Below are 18,139 nucleotides of genomic sequence, written 5' to 3'. Positions count from 1 at the left end.
TTCACATGTTTCCTGGCTGTGAGTCAGAGCAGAGTTACATGAGAATTACAGGAGAGTCACAGGTGAGTCACAGCAGAGTCACAGAGGAGACTCCGCAGACCTTGCCTCAGGTCACCTCTCTGAATTCTGTCCACCGTGCCAGAGTAACAGTGCCTCTCTGGAAACGGATCAACCCGCTTTCCTGTCCAAATGCGTCACTCATCCAGCAAAGCAACTGGGTTTCATCTCACATCAGCAGAGGTGATGTTTTGGTGGGGGGGGGCGCTACTAAATGCACCAGCATTGCAAAATTCTGGTGCCTTACTGTTTGGACACTTGAATTAAGCCAACTCTGAAACTGCAGACATCCAAAATCTGGACGCCTAAAATAATTTCCAGGCAATCTCTCACACCGAAGAAGCAAATACGATGAGCAGTGCGAAATGGTGCACTGAATGTCAGGATGTGCATTTGTGGTGAAACTCCCCTTGTATTTATTGCGCTGAACTGGCTCATGTGCTTAACGTGTTATCTGAGCTACGCACGGAGGCCTGAGAGAGTGTTACCGCTGCCAAGTTGCCTCATGGAGGAAGAATTTTGTTTGTGGAGAATATGTCATGGACATTTGTCACGATTCTTTGATGATGGTCTGTTTTGTTCTCGGACGCCATGGGTTATATCTGTGTCTCATGATGTCTGGGTCTTATTAATGATGCCAGAAATTCCTTGCTTGGCCAAAGCTGCTCTGTCATGAGTAAAGTGATGTGAACATTTTAGATACTGTGACATTACAATGAGGGTCATTTCAACTTCAACTTTATTTTGGTCCCAGTTCATATCTGACATAACTTTAAGATGTAAAGCATAAAGTGTACATAACATGTTCAAGTGTGTGAAGTTATTCATGAATATATTTATGATTTGTGTTATTATGAATATACCATGTTTCTACATGGTTTCACATTTTTACAAGCTGTGTCTCTCTGTGTGTGCAATCGTGAAGTAGTCCATTTCTTTATGAATGCCGCAAAAGACATTTTTTAATGAAGGTTTTACTGGGCTTCATTGAAGTTTTATGTATGTTTTATCATTTTTTATGTTTGTCTAATGAAGCTGTCACCCATACTATATAGAGGTGTTATCAGTACTGTATGAAGATGTTATGCATGCATTATGGAACTGTTACGTATTCTTGTGTGTATTCTGTATGAGCTGTTCATTTTGTTGAAATCCCTATAAGATATATATATATGTAATATATATATAATAATATATACACATGTACGAAATGTGACCCATGATTTCCTTCCCTGTAGCTGGTGTTTTACATGGTGGTGAAGACCCTGTATACTCTTGGGCACAGCTTGTCCTTGATTGCTCTCATCACAGGGAGTGCCATTCTATGTCTTTTCAGGTAAGCACACCAGTGTGTTTTGTGTGGGTCAAAATCATATCATTTCTGTCCAAAAGCCATCATCCAAATAAATGTAAAGCTTCGACTTATATTAATTTTTGCTTCTTTGCTTTGCCCTACTTACAGCAAATGACAGGTATAAATAAAAGCTTTACAATAATTACAACCGTATTTCATCTCTATAAGCCCTCACAGAATGGTATTAAAATATCATTTAAAAAAGCCACACATATATCTGTGATGAATGCTCCAAGGATCGTAACATTATTCTTGTGCTGTGAAATTCGCAATGTGATGATTAAAGCTATTATTTTTCTCCCCTCTCTGCCATATGCAGAAAGCTCCACTGCACCCGGAATTACATCCACCTGAACTTGTTCCTGTCGTTCATCCTGAGGGCCGTGGCCACGCTGGTGAAGGATGCTGTCATCTTCTCCCACAACGACAGCCTGGAATGCACAGAGCAGCCGTCCCTGGTCAGTTGTCACCGGGGGAAAAACTTACTAACGCACATAGTGTTGGGTTCTTAAAAGAAAATGTTAAAAAACACAGTTGTTCTCTGGATTATCATGTTTTCACCGCTGTCAGGTATGGGTCGCTCATTGAAATAAAACTCGAGACTGTTGTCTTTTGACCAGCGTTGCTATAATGGTCTGGTGAAAACAAGAGGCCTTATTTCCTCACTCAAAATGTGTGGATAAAATTTTGCAGATGGAGAGATTTGTTGAACTTATAATCTTCTTCCTGTGAAATGTGTAAAAATATGATATGGAGGAGCGGTGTCATTTTTATCACATGCTACAAGGCATTGCTTACATAGATTACCCACAGATTGTTTGAAGGGTTGCTTTTTCATGTCACAAATGCGTGTTTGATAACTCAGTTGGGGTCGTCCCTTTAACGCATTCCTTGGTATGAAATGACCAAGACCAGCATGTTCTTGGCCTGGCTGTGAGTCAGAGCAGAGTTACATGAGACTTACAGGAGAGTCATAGAAGAGTCACAGCAGAGTCAGGTATGGGTCAGTTGTTGAAATAAAACTCGAGGCTGTTGTCTTCTGAGCAGTGTTGCTATAACGGGGTAAACCAGTACAGAGTAACAGGGAGTGTGGCTTGTCAAGCTTTTTTGTTGTTTTTAACTGACAACCTTCATCATCAAGATGATGAAGGGTGTTGACCCCACAGTTTTGTCACTAGATTGTAGATTTGATCAGGAGTACTTGTGCCATGGCACTGGTTGACCTTCACTGCCAGAGTATATGTAACTCTCCAAGCAGCAGTGCGGCGTCAGGCTTAAGGGACTTGACTTGGCACCAGGGGTTTATAGGTTCTGATCCTTGGCAGACAACTGCTTTTCTACCCTGGGGCAAAGTAGGTCATCAAAAGATTCTGCAGTGAATATCCTAGTGTTTAAATGAATGGTGTAGGTGTACCAAAATGTACTATTAATCATCTCTCATTGGAAAAAAAAAATCAGAGCAATGTTATTGTTGATATCTACATTTTAAACAGGATCAACACTGACAAAATATGAACATTATTAATGGGAAGCAGTGTGCTGTAGTGGTTCAGGAGCAGGGCTTGTAACTGAAAGGTTGCTGAAAGGTTGCTGAAAGGTTACTGAAAGGTCCCCACTGGTGCACTACTGTTACACCCTTTGCCAAGGTACTTAACCCACAATCGCCCCAGTAAATATCCAGCTTTCAGTAACTGAAAAAATGTTTTTTTTTCAGTAGCTGTTCTGGATAGCATCTGCTAAGTGACAATAATGTAATGTAATGTAAAACGGTAATTTCATTTCATTTGGTAAAGACGTGGTGTGCTATTTAATGGTGTTCTCTCTGCGTGCCTCATCCAGGTCGGATGCAAGGCTAGCCTTGTCTTTTTTAACTACTTCATCATGGCCAACTTCTTCTGGCTGCTGGTGGAGGGGCTGTACCTCCACACTTTGCTGATGGTGATATTCTCTGAGAACAGGCACTTCATCGTCTATCTCCTGATTGGCTGGGGTAAGTCCTGCTTCCACTGCACATTTTGTGAGGCCAGGACTGAAAACTGCACATCTGACATGATATGCGCAAGGTTGAAACGGGGCTTTTTATTCTTAGCATGGAAGCCGCAAGCAGTCTGGCGGATGTCTGAAGTTGTTTTTTGCAGAGGGGCAGCGAAAGTGGGGGCGGGGGGACAAAGAGAAAAGCAGGAAATGTTTTTTTTTTTGTTGAGTGACAAACTCAGGTCAAAGAAAGAAGCCAATCTGACACCATCACTAGCAGACTAATGAAGTGGAAACATTGCACCGCAGAAACGAAACAGATTAAAATGCACTTAGGGCGTGACCGTGTATAAAATAACAGCGGAAAGTGTGAGAGATTTCTGCGCTGGAAGGCGCAGTGAAACACTTTCCCTCAGTTAAATTGCCTCGACTGTTTGTGAGAACCTGAGAGCAAACAAAAGGAGAACGATAACCAGAGATCTGCGTGGCCCATCTAAACTCATCATTTACCTACAGTTTACAATTTACCTCAGGCATCTCCAAATCTGAGACACCACAGCAAACACCAGCCCATGCAAACCTTTCATTATCCACGGTTTGAGGTTGCGGTTGATTGGTCCAAGTCTGCCTGCCAGCTTTCCTGTCACTGGCATGTGTCTGTCCCTTACCCACAGTGTAACGGGGTTTAGCTGCTCTCTCTGTTCATTCATTAGCAGATCCATGCAATTTCAAAGGCAGTTTAAATGGGTTTAGCTGATCTGTGCGTTTTCAGGAGCAGTTGAACAGGGGTTTGCTGATCTGTGCGCTTTCAGTAGCAGTTGAACAGGGTTTAGCTGATCTGTGCGCTTTCAGTAGCAGTTGAACAGGGTTTAGCTGATCTGTGTGCTTTCAGTAGCAGTTGAACAGGGTTTAGCTGATCTGCTTTCAGTAGCAATGTAAATGGCTTTGCTGGTCTTTTTCTTTCAGTCTAACTGGATGCTTCAGGTGGTCTGTGTCTCGTGATAGGATGCCAGCAGAAAGCTAATACTTAATTAATCTTCTCAATGATATTATGGTGATTACAGTAATTAACAGTCCCAACGGAAGGCTGATTGATCCCCCTTAATCACAAAGTTTCTGAGCAGATGTGTCTGTTTCCCTGTTCGTGGTTCTTTGACACAACGTGCCAACTGCTCCTTGCCAAACATTAGTGCAGAGGGGTGGGGTGGATTGGCATTCAGTCCGACTGCTTTGGCATTTCATTCTGAGTGATGAATTATTACAGTTTTATCTGTTCTCACCGAGTAATTTTTTGCTAATTTTAGTAACGGCTGGACTTGTGTTGATTTGAAAACACAAGACCTGAAAGCATATAAAACACGCTTTAGGCAGTTACTCAGAATTAAGTGCAAAGCACCATAGCACTTAGGCAGAATGTCCCTTTCATAGTCTGAAGACTGTTCCATTCAGGAATTGCATATGTGCCAAAGGTGGGCTGCCTTGCATTAATCTTTGACCTACTTCCTACTATCACTATTTATTTACCTTTGTTTTGTCCCATGTAACATTTCTTTGATCGTCGTGTGTCATGATGATGTTCATGCACTAAATTTGACTTTTTTTTCCGGATGCTCAAATGACTATGAGGGTATACGCACATCTATTTCAAAATCTGTTAAACTGTTGGAAAAGACTCAACCACCAACCTCGTACTGTCCTGTAGCAGGACTTTTCATTTTGCTCATTGGATGATAAGGGAGAACCTTTTTTCTGCCCTTTTTGTCGATACAATACTCCGTGCAGGAGTGACCTTTACATTTCAAGATGTTTTCGTTAGATAATGAAGTAAGACTCTAGGGGTGCATTGTCATGGCAGTCACAGGTACTGTATCTTTTTGCTTTATCTAGGATGCCCGACAGTATTTGCAGTAGCCTGGATTATCACTAGGATACATTTAGAAGATACTGGGTGAGTTTGATTGTATGCAACTTCATCTGAACAGTGTGGAGTTAAACCTCTACCAGACAGTGTAAAAAATTCATGATGCAGATATTGTGTTTCTGTGGAGTCTCAATCGACCAGTATTTATTTTTGGGAGAATACTTTTTTAAAAACATAAATGTGTACCTGCATTTTTCATACACTTTCAGCTCAACAATCATATAAAATCTGTAAGCATATTTTACACAATGTTGCAAAATGTGTTGTTCTTGTGTTGTATTATTGTATCATTCATTCTATTTCAGCTGTTGGGAGAGAAATGACAACCCCATTCCATACAGACTTGTCGATGGTCCCATAGTGTTCTCTATTGTGGTAAGTAGATCACAGCTGACTCTGTAGTGTTCTCTATTGTGGTAAGTAGATCACAGCTGACTCTGTAGTGTTCTCTATTGTGGTAAGTAGATCACAGCTGACTCTGTAGTGTTCTCTATTGTGGTAAGTAGATCACAGCTGACTCTGTAGTATTCTCTATTGTGGTAAGTAGATCACAGCTGACTCTGTAGTGTTCTCTATTGTGGTAAGTAGATCACAGCTGACTCTGTAGTATTCTCTATTGTGGTAAGTAGATCACAGCTGACTCTGTAGTGTTCTCTATTGTGGTAAGTAGATCACAGCTGACTCTGTAGTGTTCTCTATTGTGGTAAGTAGATCACAGCTGACTCTGTAGTGTTCTCTATTGTGGTAAGTAGATCACAGCTGACTCTGTAGTATTCTCTATTGTGGTAAGTAGATCACAGCTGACTCTGTAGTGTTCTCTATTGTGGTAAGTAGATCACAGCTGACTCTGTAGTGTTCTCTATTGTGGTAAGTAGATCACAGCTGACTCTGTAGTGTTCTCTATTGTGGTAAGTAGATCACAGCTGACTCTGTAGTATTCTCTATTGTGGTAAGTAGATCACAGCTGACTCTGTAGTGTTCTCTATTGTGGTAAGTAGATCACAGCTGACTCTGTAGTGTTCTCTATTGTGGTAAGTAGATCACAGCTGACTCTGTAGTATTCTCTATTGTGGTAAGTCGATCACAATAATACCATAGCATTTATGAATATGACAAGTAGATCCCAATGATTCCATAATATTTTCTTTTATGGTAAGCAGATCATTAACATATAGTGTGTTTTGTTATACTAAATTGATCCCATGGATCTCGTTGTGTTCTGTATTAAAGTAAACAGATCACCCAAGAGATGGCGTGTGGTAATTTCATTTTGTTGTACGAAATAAATCACATATTAGATGGTGATTGGTGTTTTGATATAAGAATAGAAAGTTTGCCACATATGAGGCAGTGGTGGTGTTTTCGGTTGTGGTGGTGAACACAGCGTATCACACAGGAGATGGCGTTTGGTGCTCTCCATGATAACAGGTGTTGCCATGCCTGACACAGAAGGGCATCATACAGGCAGGTGCTAACAGGGAATGACAGGGAGGTGTGCGTCCTCAGAGACTGGTGTATAGATCCAGCCACGCTTACAGAAGAACATCCGACACACATTAATGTGCTTTCAGTTGCGCGCGCTCACACACACACACACACACACACACACACACACACACACATACACATACACATGCACATACACACACATATGCAGTACACAAACACACGCACACACACATACGTGTGCACACACACACATACACACACATGCACATACACACACACATACACGTATACACACACACACACACACATCCACACACACACACACACATACACACACACACACACACACACACACACACACACGCATGCATGCATGCACACATGCTCACATTGGTCTGTGTCTGCATTACATTAGGTGCACATATGGGGACCACACTCCTTTCCAAACAAAGACATTTGAGGAAGCAGAGGTTTCAGATCATATATTCACATTCACCCAACATTTTGTTTGTTTCTTTTCTCTTTTACAGGTAAACTTCATCTTGTTCATCAGTATAATACGGATCCTGGTTCAGAAACTCAGGTGTCCAGATGTGGGTGGAAATGACCAGTCTCAATACAAGTGAGTTTTCCTCCCAGACCGGTTCCAGGATGCAAGAAACTGTTAAACAAGAGTCTGTGAGCTCAGTGATTGTATTGGCCTCCACATGGCTGTGTCCAGGAGGTTCTGAGTGGCAATAGGAATGGTCATATCACTGACCACACCTCCATATGATTGTTGATAATAATGAGATAACAAATAATCTTTAGCTACACCAATGGCTGCTATATAATTTTCAATGCTCTGCACATGGGCCTTGTGACCCCTATAAACAGAATTTTCAGGCGAATAACTCCTGCTAAATACTGTATAAATCAAGAATATTTTAATGGCTTTTTTGTATGCTGTTGTGCCACATGACCTACTGGCTTCATTGCCCAAACGGCAACATTTGACATTTTACCATGTTTAGCAAAACATCAGTGTCTGATATTTTTGGTTGGTAATTAAATCTCTTAATCATAAAAATTATGAACACAATTTCACAGATGCAGCAACATCATTCACTAATCCACCATCCACATTTTATACACACAAACACACACACACACACACACACACACACACACACTATCTTATATTGTATAAGATATTGATTAGATAGGCATTGGCATGAAATATGTTAATCTTCAAAGTAATCTTGCTCTTGAAATTATATACATAAATCTGAATGGGGGAGCAGTGTGCATGTATTGCTGAATTAATTGTCAAAAAAAAAAAAATAAAACACAACTCCAAATTTCCATGCTGACGTGCCACTTAGGCAGTGATCCTTAGGCAGTGATACCAGGCTTCTCTCTCTGTGTTGTCTGTAGACTTCGCTTGAGAAAGCGGAGATTAAAAGTTTTCCCATCAGGTATGGAGATATGGGGAGTGTGTTATCAGGTTCTGCTATGGCCGGGCTTGTGAAATGCCAGACGTATGGGAAAAAGACACATTATGAACACCTGACTTGTCTCTAACATATATAGCTATTCCTCGGCAGGATTTTTACACCTTACCCTTTTCCATCATAACTACCAAAAGTAAGTGTTCAAGCTCAGTAATGATTCCCCTCATTGTAAAACTGACAGAGGTTGTTCAGTCAAACTGTCAACAGAGGTTGGCCATCTCTGATAAATTAGCATTACGCTCTTTTTAACGACTTAGCCAGCAGTTTTTTGTGTATTGAAAGAAGCTGTAAATTTTAGTGTTGAAAAGTAACAAGATATCTCAGATTCGCTGCTGAGTGTTAAGGCTAACTCATACTGAGAGAAAAATGGCTCACCTAGGAAACGTAAACAAGGACTCATGTTAACCCCAACTTGTCCTTATTTTGTAATCTAGTTGTAATTTTGACATTCCAAATTTTTATTGGTTTTGAAATAAAGGTGTGAGGTAGTCTGGGAGGCAGTTTATCATTTCAGAAATCGCTCTTCTCAGTGGTGATCTAAACTGCGAGGAATTTATAATCCTAGTTTTCACCTCAGAGCCTTTTGATTAAAGGCGTATGAGGTCAGACTGTGGATTGAGAGGAGACATTCTTTATGTTACAGCGTGTTATTCCTGAAGCTGCACAAATGCATAGGAATGATAACAAAAAAGCATAATGATAGGATAATAGGAAAAAAGCACCATTGCAAAACAACATACAAGTACAGCATCTAAGTAATGTATCACTGTATCAGCTGTACTGCAGCTTTGAACACTGAAAAAGCCATCACTTGTGATGGTGTCTCTTTACCTCTGCAGTGGGAACACACGTGGCGGTTATAGATGGTTATAGATGGTTATATATGACCGTCACACGGCCGTCCTGTGTGTTCTACAGCAGGGAGTGAGACCAGGCCTCCGAATCCTCCAAATGCTCCGATGTGATAACATCTGTATTTAACCAACAGGCTGCCTTCTAAAACCCTGTGGGTAAAAAATGAAGCAGCCAGAAGAGGTCCCCTGCCTGTCACACACACACACACACACACACCAGCTCCCCCCCCCCCCCCCCGGGGAGTGGCGAAACACAACCATCCGTAATGGCTGAGCTCAGAGTCAGTGGCCGCCTTCTGCTCGCTGCACTCTCTGGGGAGCAACTCAGGAAATCCCTGCGGCTTCGAAAAGCACAGAGCCGTAGTTTGTGTGCGAGGAGCGGCAGGATTTCAATCCCGGGATTGTGGGTTCAGATCTCAGACCGAATGAGAAACAATCGGTGTAATGTTGAGATAAAACAAAGTCCTTTCTTTTTGTCTGTTTTCAGGAGGCTGGCCAAATCCACTCTACTGCTGATCCCTTTGTTTGGAATCAATTATGTCGTGTTTGGGTATCTGAAGGAAATTGAACCCATGGAAAATTACAAAATATTTTTTGATTTGGCCATCGGGTCATTTCAGGTAAGCTACACTTCCAAGTGTGTGTCCGGCTTTTGGGTGGCCTCTATCAGATGTGGCCGCATTTGAAATCTAGATCGTTGCCATGGTCTTTACAAGTGGTGAAAGGCTTTCAAAAGCGCATGTTAATGTGAACATTTTTCTTTGATTGCAGGGCCTGGTTGTTGCTATTCTTTACTGCTTTTTGAATAGTGAGGTAAGCCCTTGTCTTATCAATCTTCCATCGACAGCAGAGTCCAGGGGTCAGTTTGGTCCAAACGAAAAATCAGTTTAATTCAGTGAGACAGAGGGGGGAACCGGCGGCTCTGTCTGCTGACTGAAAAAGAGGCAGGGTTTCACTTGACCAGACACCAGAGGACGCAGAACAACGGCTCAGAACTGGACCTTTACTTACTGTCAGAACCACATACTGTTGTGGCATAGAACAAAGTATTTATAGTGCTCAGCTTCCTCATGCCCCTGAGCTCCACTAAAGGAAAAAAAACCCACAATGGTAAACTTGTAAGTCTGGCTCCTGTACTGAAAGTCAGTGCATCAAACCACCACTCCAAATCCAGGACATACTCCACTTCCAGTCTAGTCCGAGGTCACTTCATAAGAGGATACACACTCCCAGAGTCCCCCAGGTTCCCAGACAGAAGGATTGGTTCCCTTATCCAGAGACCAGGGTCTTTAGTGCAGTGAGGTAATCCCATCTCTTTCTTCCTTTGTCTGGCATATTAAACCTGACTCAGAGTGGCTCCTTGGTGGACATTCGAACAGGGGCTTCTCTGGTGTCATAGAGAAAATGTCCAGTTTGGATCTTTGAATCATCTTCAAGCACTGGGCAGTGACCCCAGGAGGTAGTGACAGGAGCATGAGGATCAAACGATTTGAATCTTTCTCAAACCTTTCAAAGGAGGTTATGAATCAAGGGGGGGGGGGGGGGTGAACCAGCTACTGAAGCTAAGTCAATGCAGACTCATATCCTCAGAAAATTTTGTTTTCTGTTTTTTTGTGGTGCAGTTTTTGTGCGGGCGGAAGCTCAAAAGCTAATGATGATGAAAGGGATGATTAGAGATATTGAAAAGGCTTGCTTCCAGAATCTGCTCAGATTTTAGGAGTAAAGCTGCGAGCGTCTTGTCTCTGGGTTCTGCAGCGGGGGACACAAGACTGCGATGGAACTCCAGGGATGGGGAAGGGAGGTGTGGTTGTCTGGGACGGAGTGACTTTATTCAGAGCAAGCAATTTTTGCACTGCCTATTTTCGGAGACATGCAGGTGTATAAGTCAGATCTGAATAACAAGCACTGAAAATACCTTAGTAAGGAATGCAGAAAAAAAAAATCTTAGCACTCCTCAGTCAGAACTGGCTTCCAGATTAATAAGGTTACACTTGCATCTCACCCTCCCTGAGGTACAATGTCAGCAGATATAAAGTTCCCTGCTCCTGCCTTAGCCTTCACCTTGGGTATACATCTTTACCTAAATCCATGAATCCTTTACAGAAACATGACGTCAATCGGTATCGATTTCTCGGAAGTGTAGGATCCGGCAGTAGTTTTGATTGGTTTGAGGACACAATATTTGTAACCGTCTGGAATAGAAACAGAGGCAACTCATATATCATCTCACTCTATTCAGCCCTATGGGATACCAAGGATGTCAACATTTTTATTGAATATTTTGTGATGCAAATTACACTCCACCGGCTGGAAAAATAATTAAAACGAAGCTGTGTTTTCCTCACTGAGGATGGTGTTTGCAATACTCTGTTACAAGCCTCAGATATTTATTTATTTTTTTCTCAACCCACAGGCGAATTTTGCTAATTCACAAATAACGCACAGTGATTCATTTATAGAACAGCGAGAGCCACATGCTATGTCCTCACAGTGCGTTGTGGAAGCATTTGTTATTGAAACCAACCAGAAATGGCTGTTATCATTATTTTGTTGTGGGGGTAATGAGTGGTGGCGTTGCCAGGATTGAGGTTAATGGCAGTGCTGTTTAAGCTTGTGAGCCATGCCCAATTACAGAGGAGACCGGTGCTAATATCCTGGCAGAGACCTCACTCATGAAGGTTACATCATTAAGTTTTATCCTCTTAACCTGCCTCTCTAGGGGAAAACACATCAATGAGTTATTATACTGTACTGTATATACATAAGGCAATGCAGATTATAGACATAGGCTGACATGTCCAGTCTACTGGCATTCCAAGGGCCCAACCTGTCAGTTGCAATCATCTGGCAGCTAATTAGTGGCTCATCATAGCTGCTCTGAGTCCAAACCAGAGCCCATGGGAACTGTAGTCTATTTTTAAGCTCTCAGTTGTAGTTCCCATGGCAAAATGACTGCTTCCTCTTGAAATAGCATACACACACCCTTTGAAACATCACAGGCAGTTTTTTTTTTGTCAAACATTTTGTCTCCATTGAAGCTCATTTCTTACTTCTATAGTTCTACATTCAATGTAGAAATTTAAGGTGGGAAAATTTTGGGTCTGATCTTATTTACTGCCCCCCCCCAGACCCCACACCCACCTGCCACCGCCCACCATCCATTTGAAAAATATCTTTGGGGTTTAAATGTATCTCTGTTAAAAGATACAAAAATAAAAATGAAATAAAAAATGTAAATCAGTATCAGTTGCTTTAAAGTAAAAAAGAAGCATCTTGCACTGAAATAAGAGTGAGTGCCCCGTGCTTCCCCGCAGATCGGGCAGATCCTCGGGGTGTTAGCACTGGGTATTGCAGGGGTGACTTCTCGCTTGACCGGTGATCCGTAATGTGATCAGTTTTATCACAAAATGCATCTTTTGAATCCTTCCCTGAAATCCGATCTAATGAGAGAACAAATATCCCGGCACATACGCAGAATGCTTAGTACTCACTTTAAATGGATTTATGGACTCGATCTTGATCTTCCAAAATGGTATTTATGCTGCTGTTGAATTTGTAATCCTAGTTTTAATTGGTAATTAACTCATGGTTTGCCATGTTTTATGTTTCCCTTCCTGGTTTGGGTTTGGTTTTCAGTATTTCCCCTTTATCGGTACCTGAGTTTGTGCTAAAGCAGTTGCATTGTACTCTAAACCTTTTGTATTATTACTGGGACAGTGACTGGGGCCCATTGTCCCTCTGACATCTCCTTTCCCTCTGTGAGTTTGAATTTTTTTACTAGCCATGCATTATCACACAAAAAGTCACTGTGATGGACAGAAGGTCATTAGATCAGAAGTGAGGAAACTTTAAAGACGTCTTGAATTCATTGCTCAAAGTTAAGGTCATCGGCTCAGACCGAGTCTGCAGCCCTATGAAGAATGAGGCATCCCTTGCTGTTAGGCATCATCTGAAAATGTCTTTGCTCTCTGTCTGCAGTAGTGTGGTATGGTGATAAGGAGCAGGGCTTGTAGCCAAAAGGTTGCTGGTTCAATACCCAGCTGGCTCACTGCTGTTTTACCCTTGGGCAGGGAACTTAACACACAATTCCTTTATAAATGAATAAAACTGTAACTGGTGTTAGTTGCTCTGGATAAGAGCATCTGCTAAATGACAATAATGTTAATAATGTAAACTGCGGGGTAGAGCCTGCAGGTGGGCCTTGCTTTATGTTAAAGGTATGAGAGGAAACCTTGCAGTAATCTGATGACACGTCTTCAAGAAAACAACCTGCCTACTCCACATCTGCCCCACAACTGGAAGTCAAATCGATGAACTGAAACAAATCCAGTGAAATTAAACTATTCCAGTGAAATTAACCTAATCCAGTGAAATTAAATAAACTTATCTAACCAACTGTCAGATGGTTTTAACAGTTTTCATGTGTGCAGCGGTTTCAAATGTTCTGACAGTTCCAGTGCTTCTGCAGGCCCTGTTGATTCAGTGAGCTCTGAACATTCTGACAGTCCCCTTCATTCTGAACATGTGGAATGTTCTGATTGTTTGGAAACTGCTGACGGTTCTGTTGATTCTGAAGCTTTTGAAGGTTCTGACGCCTCTGTAGGTTCTGAGGGCCCTGATAGCGCTGATGGTCCTGATGGTTCTAACAGTTCTGACAGTTCTGATGGTTCTGACGGCTCTAATGGTTCTGACAGTTCTGATGGTTCTGAGGGCCCTGATAGTTCTGACGGTTCTGATGCTTCTGACAGTTCTGATGGTTCTGAGGGCCCTGATAGTTCTGACGGTTCTGATGCTTCTGACGCTCTCCCGGGCCAGGTTCAGGGCGAGCTGAAGAGGAAGTGGAGGAGCGTCTGCCTGACCTACATGAGCCGGGACTACAGGCTCCACAGCTCCTCCATCTCGCGGAACGGGTCGGAGAACATGTCCCAGTTCCACCGCAACTCCCGGGCCCAGTCCTTCCTTCAGACGGAGACGACGGTTCTGTGAGAGGGGAGGAGTACACCTCTGCATCGCCGGGCGCGCGCGCCACGTAACCGCCATTTCATTGTGCTCTGCATGTTGCCTATGCGGATCAATGTCATTAGAGCTGTCAGTTTAATGTTTAAGGATCGTATGTGTGATGACAGTTCTGCCTCTTACGTTTTAAGAAGGTTGATTATACGTTTAGGCCCATACGTCTTTTAACATAGATCTGGGGGCAACCTTAGGTTAGGGCCTGCAGGTAATTTTAAAGTAATACCATTTCTGGATATTTGTAATTTTGAACATCGAAATTATATAGCTATCATTGCAATTGATGGAGTACTGTAAGGAAAAGTTTGACAAGATTTGATATTTTTCCTAAAATCCTCTTAAAAGTGGGTAATACATTGCATTAATCTGACATTTATCTGTGTCATTCCAATTTTAACTACTGGGTAAAAAGTGTGTAACTACATTGTATGCACATACAAAACATTTAATGTGGAACAAGACTGTAGGGTTCATTTATGTACATGTCACATCCTGTACATCACATCATGTGTGAGTAAAGTAAAACCCTAAACACTCCAAATTTAAATCTATCCCCAGATCAACCCTAATCCTTAATGTAATTACACAAAGTTACGCAACATTGTGAAACTGCATTGAAGCATCACAGTGCTTGCTGACAGTTACATACTACATATTTAACACTCGTTTTAACTGCATTTAATAAAGGGGGTACAATTTAGGTTAATATGAAGTGTAAACTGAAACCAGTTTGAAATATTGAAAAAGAAAGTACTCAGTAACTACTGTGCAAACACACTGCCAAACCTCGCTCGCATAATTACATGAAATGGTTAGGGTTGGGATTAGACTTTGAGGTAGAGTTGGTCTTTTGGCTAGGGTTAGGTTAGGGTTATGTGCATGTGTAACGGGTTATGTGTAAGGCATTCTCACTTTCCACAACATTAACCGAAAACCTTCGTCTTGCATCAGCACATGTGAAACGGCAGTTAAACACTTATTGGCAGTGATAAAAGGAAGTGAAGGGACTATCTGCGTTGTACGGAGTGATGCCCACTTTGAAGATATCTCAGGAGAAGGAGTAAATACTTTGACCCATGTTGCACCACCAAAATCTCCACCATGTGGCATGCTAAGACATGCATTCAGAATGGTGATTTCAGAAAAAAAGGAGCAGCAGTGGGGATTGATGTGCTTGGGAACTTCCTTTTTCCCAGAAGGTTGCAGGGCTGAATCCAGTAGATGTCTGGCTTAAAGAAAAAACAGCTCTGGATAAGGCGTTCACAAAAACAATGAATAATGTAACATGTTGGTGCTACACGAATGACACAGTAGCACGATAGTCTGGTCTTGTCCTTCATTGCCACACTCACACACATATTCATTTTTAAAACTAGTGAAGCTTCATAAACAGAAACCACGGAACTGTCGTGCGTGATCAGTGCCTCATCGAAATGAACCAATCACAGAGGTTCTCCATGGAGAGCAAAGTGTTTTGATAGGTTCAGATGAGTGATTGACAGTACATAGTTGCACCGCCCATTCTGGAGTCAATGAAGCTGTCAGTCTACCAATCAAAAACATGGATCTTGTTCGGGGTGTTCACATGATCAGTTATGGGAAATGGCCAATGGTTAATGGAAACTTGTCAGGAGAGCTGTTTTTATCTTCATTTTTCACTCATTGGGAGCAATTGTTCTACCCATTTTCACCAGTGTGTGAATTATATAAAGTAGTTATTGTGACTGTTTGCATCTCTCTTTTGTTAAGGAGGTGATTTATGTCAAAAGAAAAAAAGATCTTACTAAGACTTCTTGTTACAAAACCAGCGTTTGGCACGGGCAGCATAAACACTTACCTGTGAGCACACAATGTATATCCTTCTCAAGCTGTGCTAGTTACGTATATCTTCCAATGCATTATTGGATTGTTTGAACTAAATGGGCTCAAGACCCAAAAAGGAATATTCAGTCATCTTTCCCTGGCCTTTAGAGCAGTCCGGAGAGATGCCTGTGTGTCTGTTCTGCTGCAGGAGCCAAAATCTGAGGTGAACAGTTCCAGTTCATCACCTGGTGCCAGCGACTCAGTGTAGTCCAATGGAAGTAATACCAATTGAGCCAATGAGCAGGCTATAGCCCAGGGAGTCGGATCATTGAATTGGAATCGAATTTGCTTTAGTCGAAATATCTGGCCCGAAAGTTTGCCCGAAATCAGCTCTGTGGCTAGCGCTGCGGTACCGCTGGACTGCACCGGTCCAGGTCCAGTGTGGAGCTGAAATTGTTTGCAGACCCCAGATTTTGGCTGGCGTTGAGGAACAGGAAGCACCTGGACACCTGCGTGGTACAGCAGACAGAGTGCCCTTCACTGGCCCTCGTAAACCGATTGGCTGCTTGGCGGTCATTTGATCTCTCACATCAGAGGGCCAAACCCTGTATTACCTCTGCAAAGGCAGAGTTTCAAAGTGTGTAACAAAACAAAAAATATTAGTATTAATCAAAACATTAAACAAGTATTACTTCAAAAAGGAACATATGTAATGGGCAGTATGTTATTTCCATTTTTAAGTTTGGTGAAGCTATGAAAATTTAGGATGAAGTAAATTATGGCAAACATTTGATTCTCACTGCATTTAATGTGCAGAAAAGACAGGATATGATTGTCATCTTTAGAATGATTGATAAATAAAAGAGTTTTATGTAACTTGTAACTTGCAGCGTGTGAATGTAATCCAACCTTTTTATCTTTGTTTTCTGTAAATGCAGACTCCTTTGGGTTTTTTGATGATATATTTTTTGTCGGGCCTTCATTTATGTCTTATGAATGACCAAAGGATACACCTGTCAAATGTACATATTTTCCTTTGTGCTAGATAATATTCTTTTAAGGCCTTATTCTGCATTGGTGTAATAATACTTTGCATAATTTAATATAGATTTCCCCTTTTCCCTCTCTTGTATATTATGTAAACATAAGGATATTCCATCCTTACCTCTGGTTGGTAGGGCTTATTTGTCTGTGTTCCAATATTTTGATGTCTTTGATGATTTTGAAAGCAAATCTTGATATCCAAGAAGCCATGCAGTGTTTTTTAAAATTATTATTTCTTCCAGTTGTGAGTAATTATTCAAACTTTTTTCTTTCTCTGGATTTCTGAACACAAACAGACATCTGCACTGAAGAAAACTCATCCTCAAGGACCACGTCTTTTCTTTATTTCGGTAAACACACTGTGCCCTGGGTTTGTAACATACTATTGCCAATCGAAGTAGTGAAATACATCACTGAATGGAGAAAAACTCATTCAAAATAACCATCAAAATGATTTATGTTTAACATAACATTATGAATGTATATTTTAAGTAGTGAAGTATGCATTCGTATATGAGTTTCTTGTAGATATTGTGGTTAAAGTGTGGTTGTGATCTAGTATTTTGTGAGTCAGCATACAACAAGAGTTGCATCAACGGGGTAAATTTTGGTATGACTTCCATAATTCATGGGAATCATAACTGCATCATCTCTGGGGGATTCGCCCAGAACTTTTCTCCTCTTTCTTTTTAACTTTTCAACGGAAGGAGTAATCAGTGCCTATATCATACAGAAAATCCCTTAAAGAACTTTCCTGACTTTTAAGAGATACAGTATATCTCAATGGTTCAGTATATTCTTCTCTTTTTTTGGAATCCAGAAAGGATTACTATATAACAAAAACAATATAGTGCCATATTGCTCGCTCTCAAGGTCTTATTTACATGCCTGTTCCAACAGGCCTCTTACACGTATGAAATGGTTCCTTTGAACAAATTATTGACGTCCCTTTTTTTGCGAAATACAAAACAGCAGCCAGATGCGTCAGTCTTTTGGGGATGTGGAAAGTACAGGAGGTACCCTCAGTGAAGCTGCCACGCTGTCGCAGTGCCGCAGCCTCTGACGCTTGGATGAGTTCCACCGTCCAAGTGCAGGCGTCACGTTAAAAAAGGCATTTTGTACGGGAACAGGGACGAGAGGGGGCTGGGCGACTTGCTCGGCTTTGCCGCCGCCATGC

The 18,139-nt window shown here is 41.6% G+C and overlaps 1 protein-coding gene across 1 annotated transcript in view; it reads left to right on the top strand.

The window, feature by feature from the left end:
• Positions 1 to 14,265, top strand: part of vipr2 (vasoactive intestinal peptide receptor 2) — a 42,008-nt gene extending 27,743 nt beyond the window's left edge. The window contains exons 5-13 of the mRNA XM_036553768.1: positions 1,296 to 1,393; positions 1,731 to 1,869; positions 3,251 to 3,401; positions 5,273 to 5,333; positions 5,612 to 5,681; positions 7,286 to 7,377; positions 9,590 to 9,722; positions 9,874 to 9,915; positions 13,918 to 14,265. Of these exons, the coding sequence (XP_036409661.1) occupies positions 1,296 to 1,393; positions 1,731 to 1,869; positions 3,251 to 3,401; positions 5,273 to 5,333; positions 5,612 to 5,681; positions 7,286 to 7,377; positions 9,590 to 9,722; positions 9,874 to 9,915; positions 13,918 to 14,088 (957 nt within the window). The 3' untranslated portion in view covers positions 14,089 to 14,265. The remainder of the gene's footprint in view (positions 1 to 1,295; positions 1,394 to 1,730; positions 1,870 to 3,250; positions 3,402 to 5,272; positions 5,334 to 5,611; positions 5,682 to 7,285; positions 7,378 to 9,589; positions 9,723 to 9,873; positions 9,916 to 13,917) is intronic.
• The last annotated feature ends 3,874 nt before the right edge of the window (positions 14,266 to 18,139 follow it).

Source organism: Megalops cyprinoides, chromosome 2 (assembly GCF_013368585.1).
Source record: "Megalops cyprinoides isolate fMegCyp1 chromosome 2, fMegCyp1.pri, whole genome shotgun sequence".
NCBI lineage: Eukaryota > Metazoa > Chordata > Actinopteri > Elopiformes > Megalopidae > Megalops > Megalops cyprinoides.
This window is presented reverse-complemented; position numbering and strand designations above follow the sequence as displayed.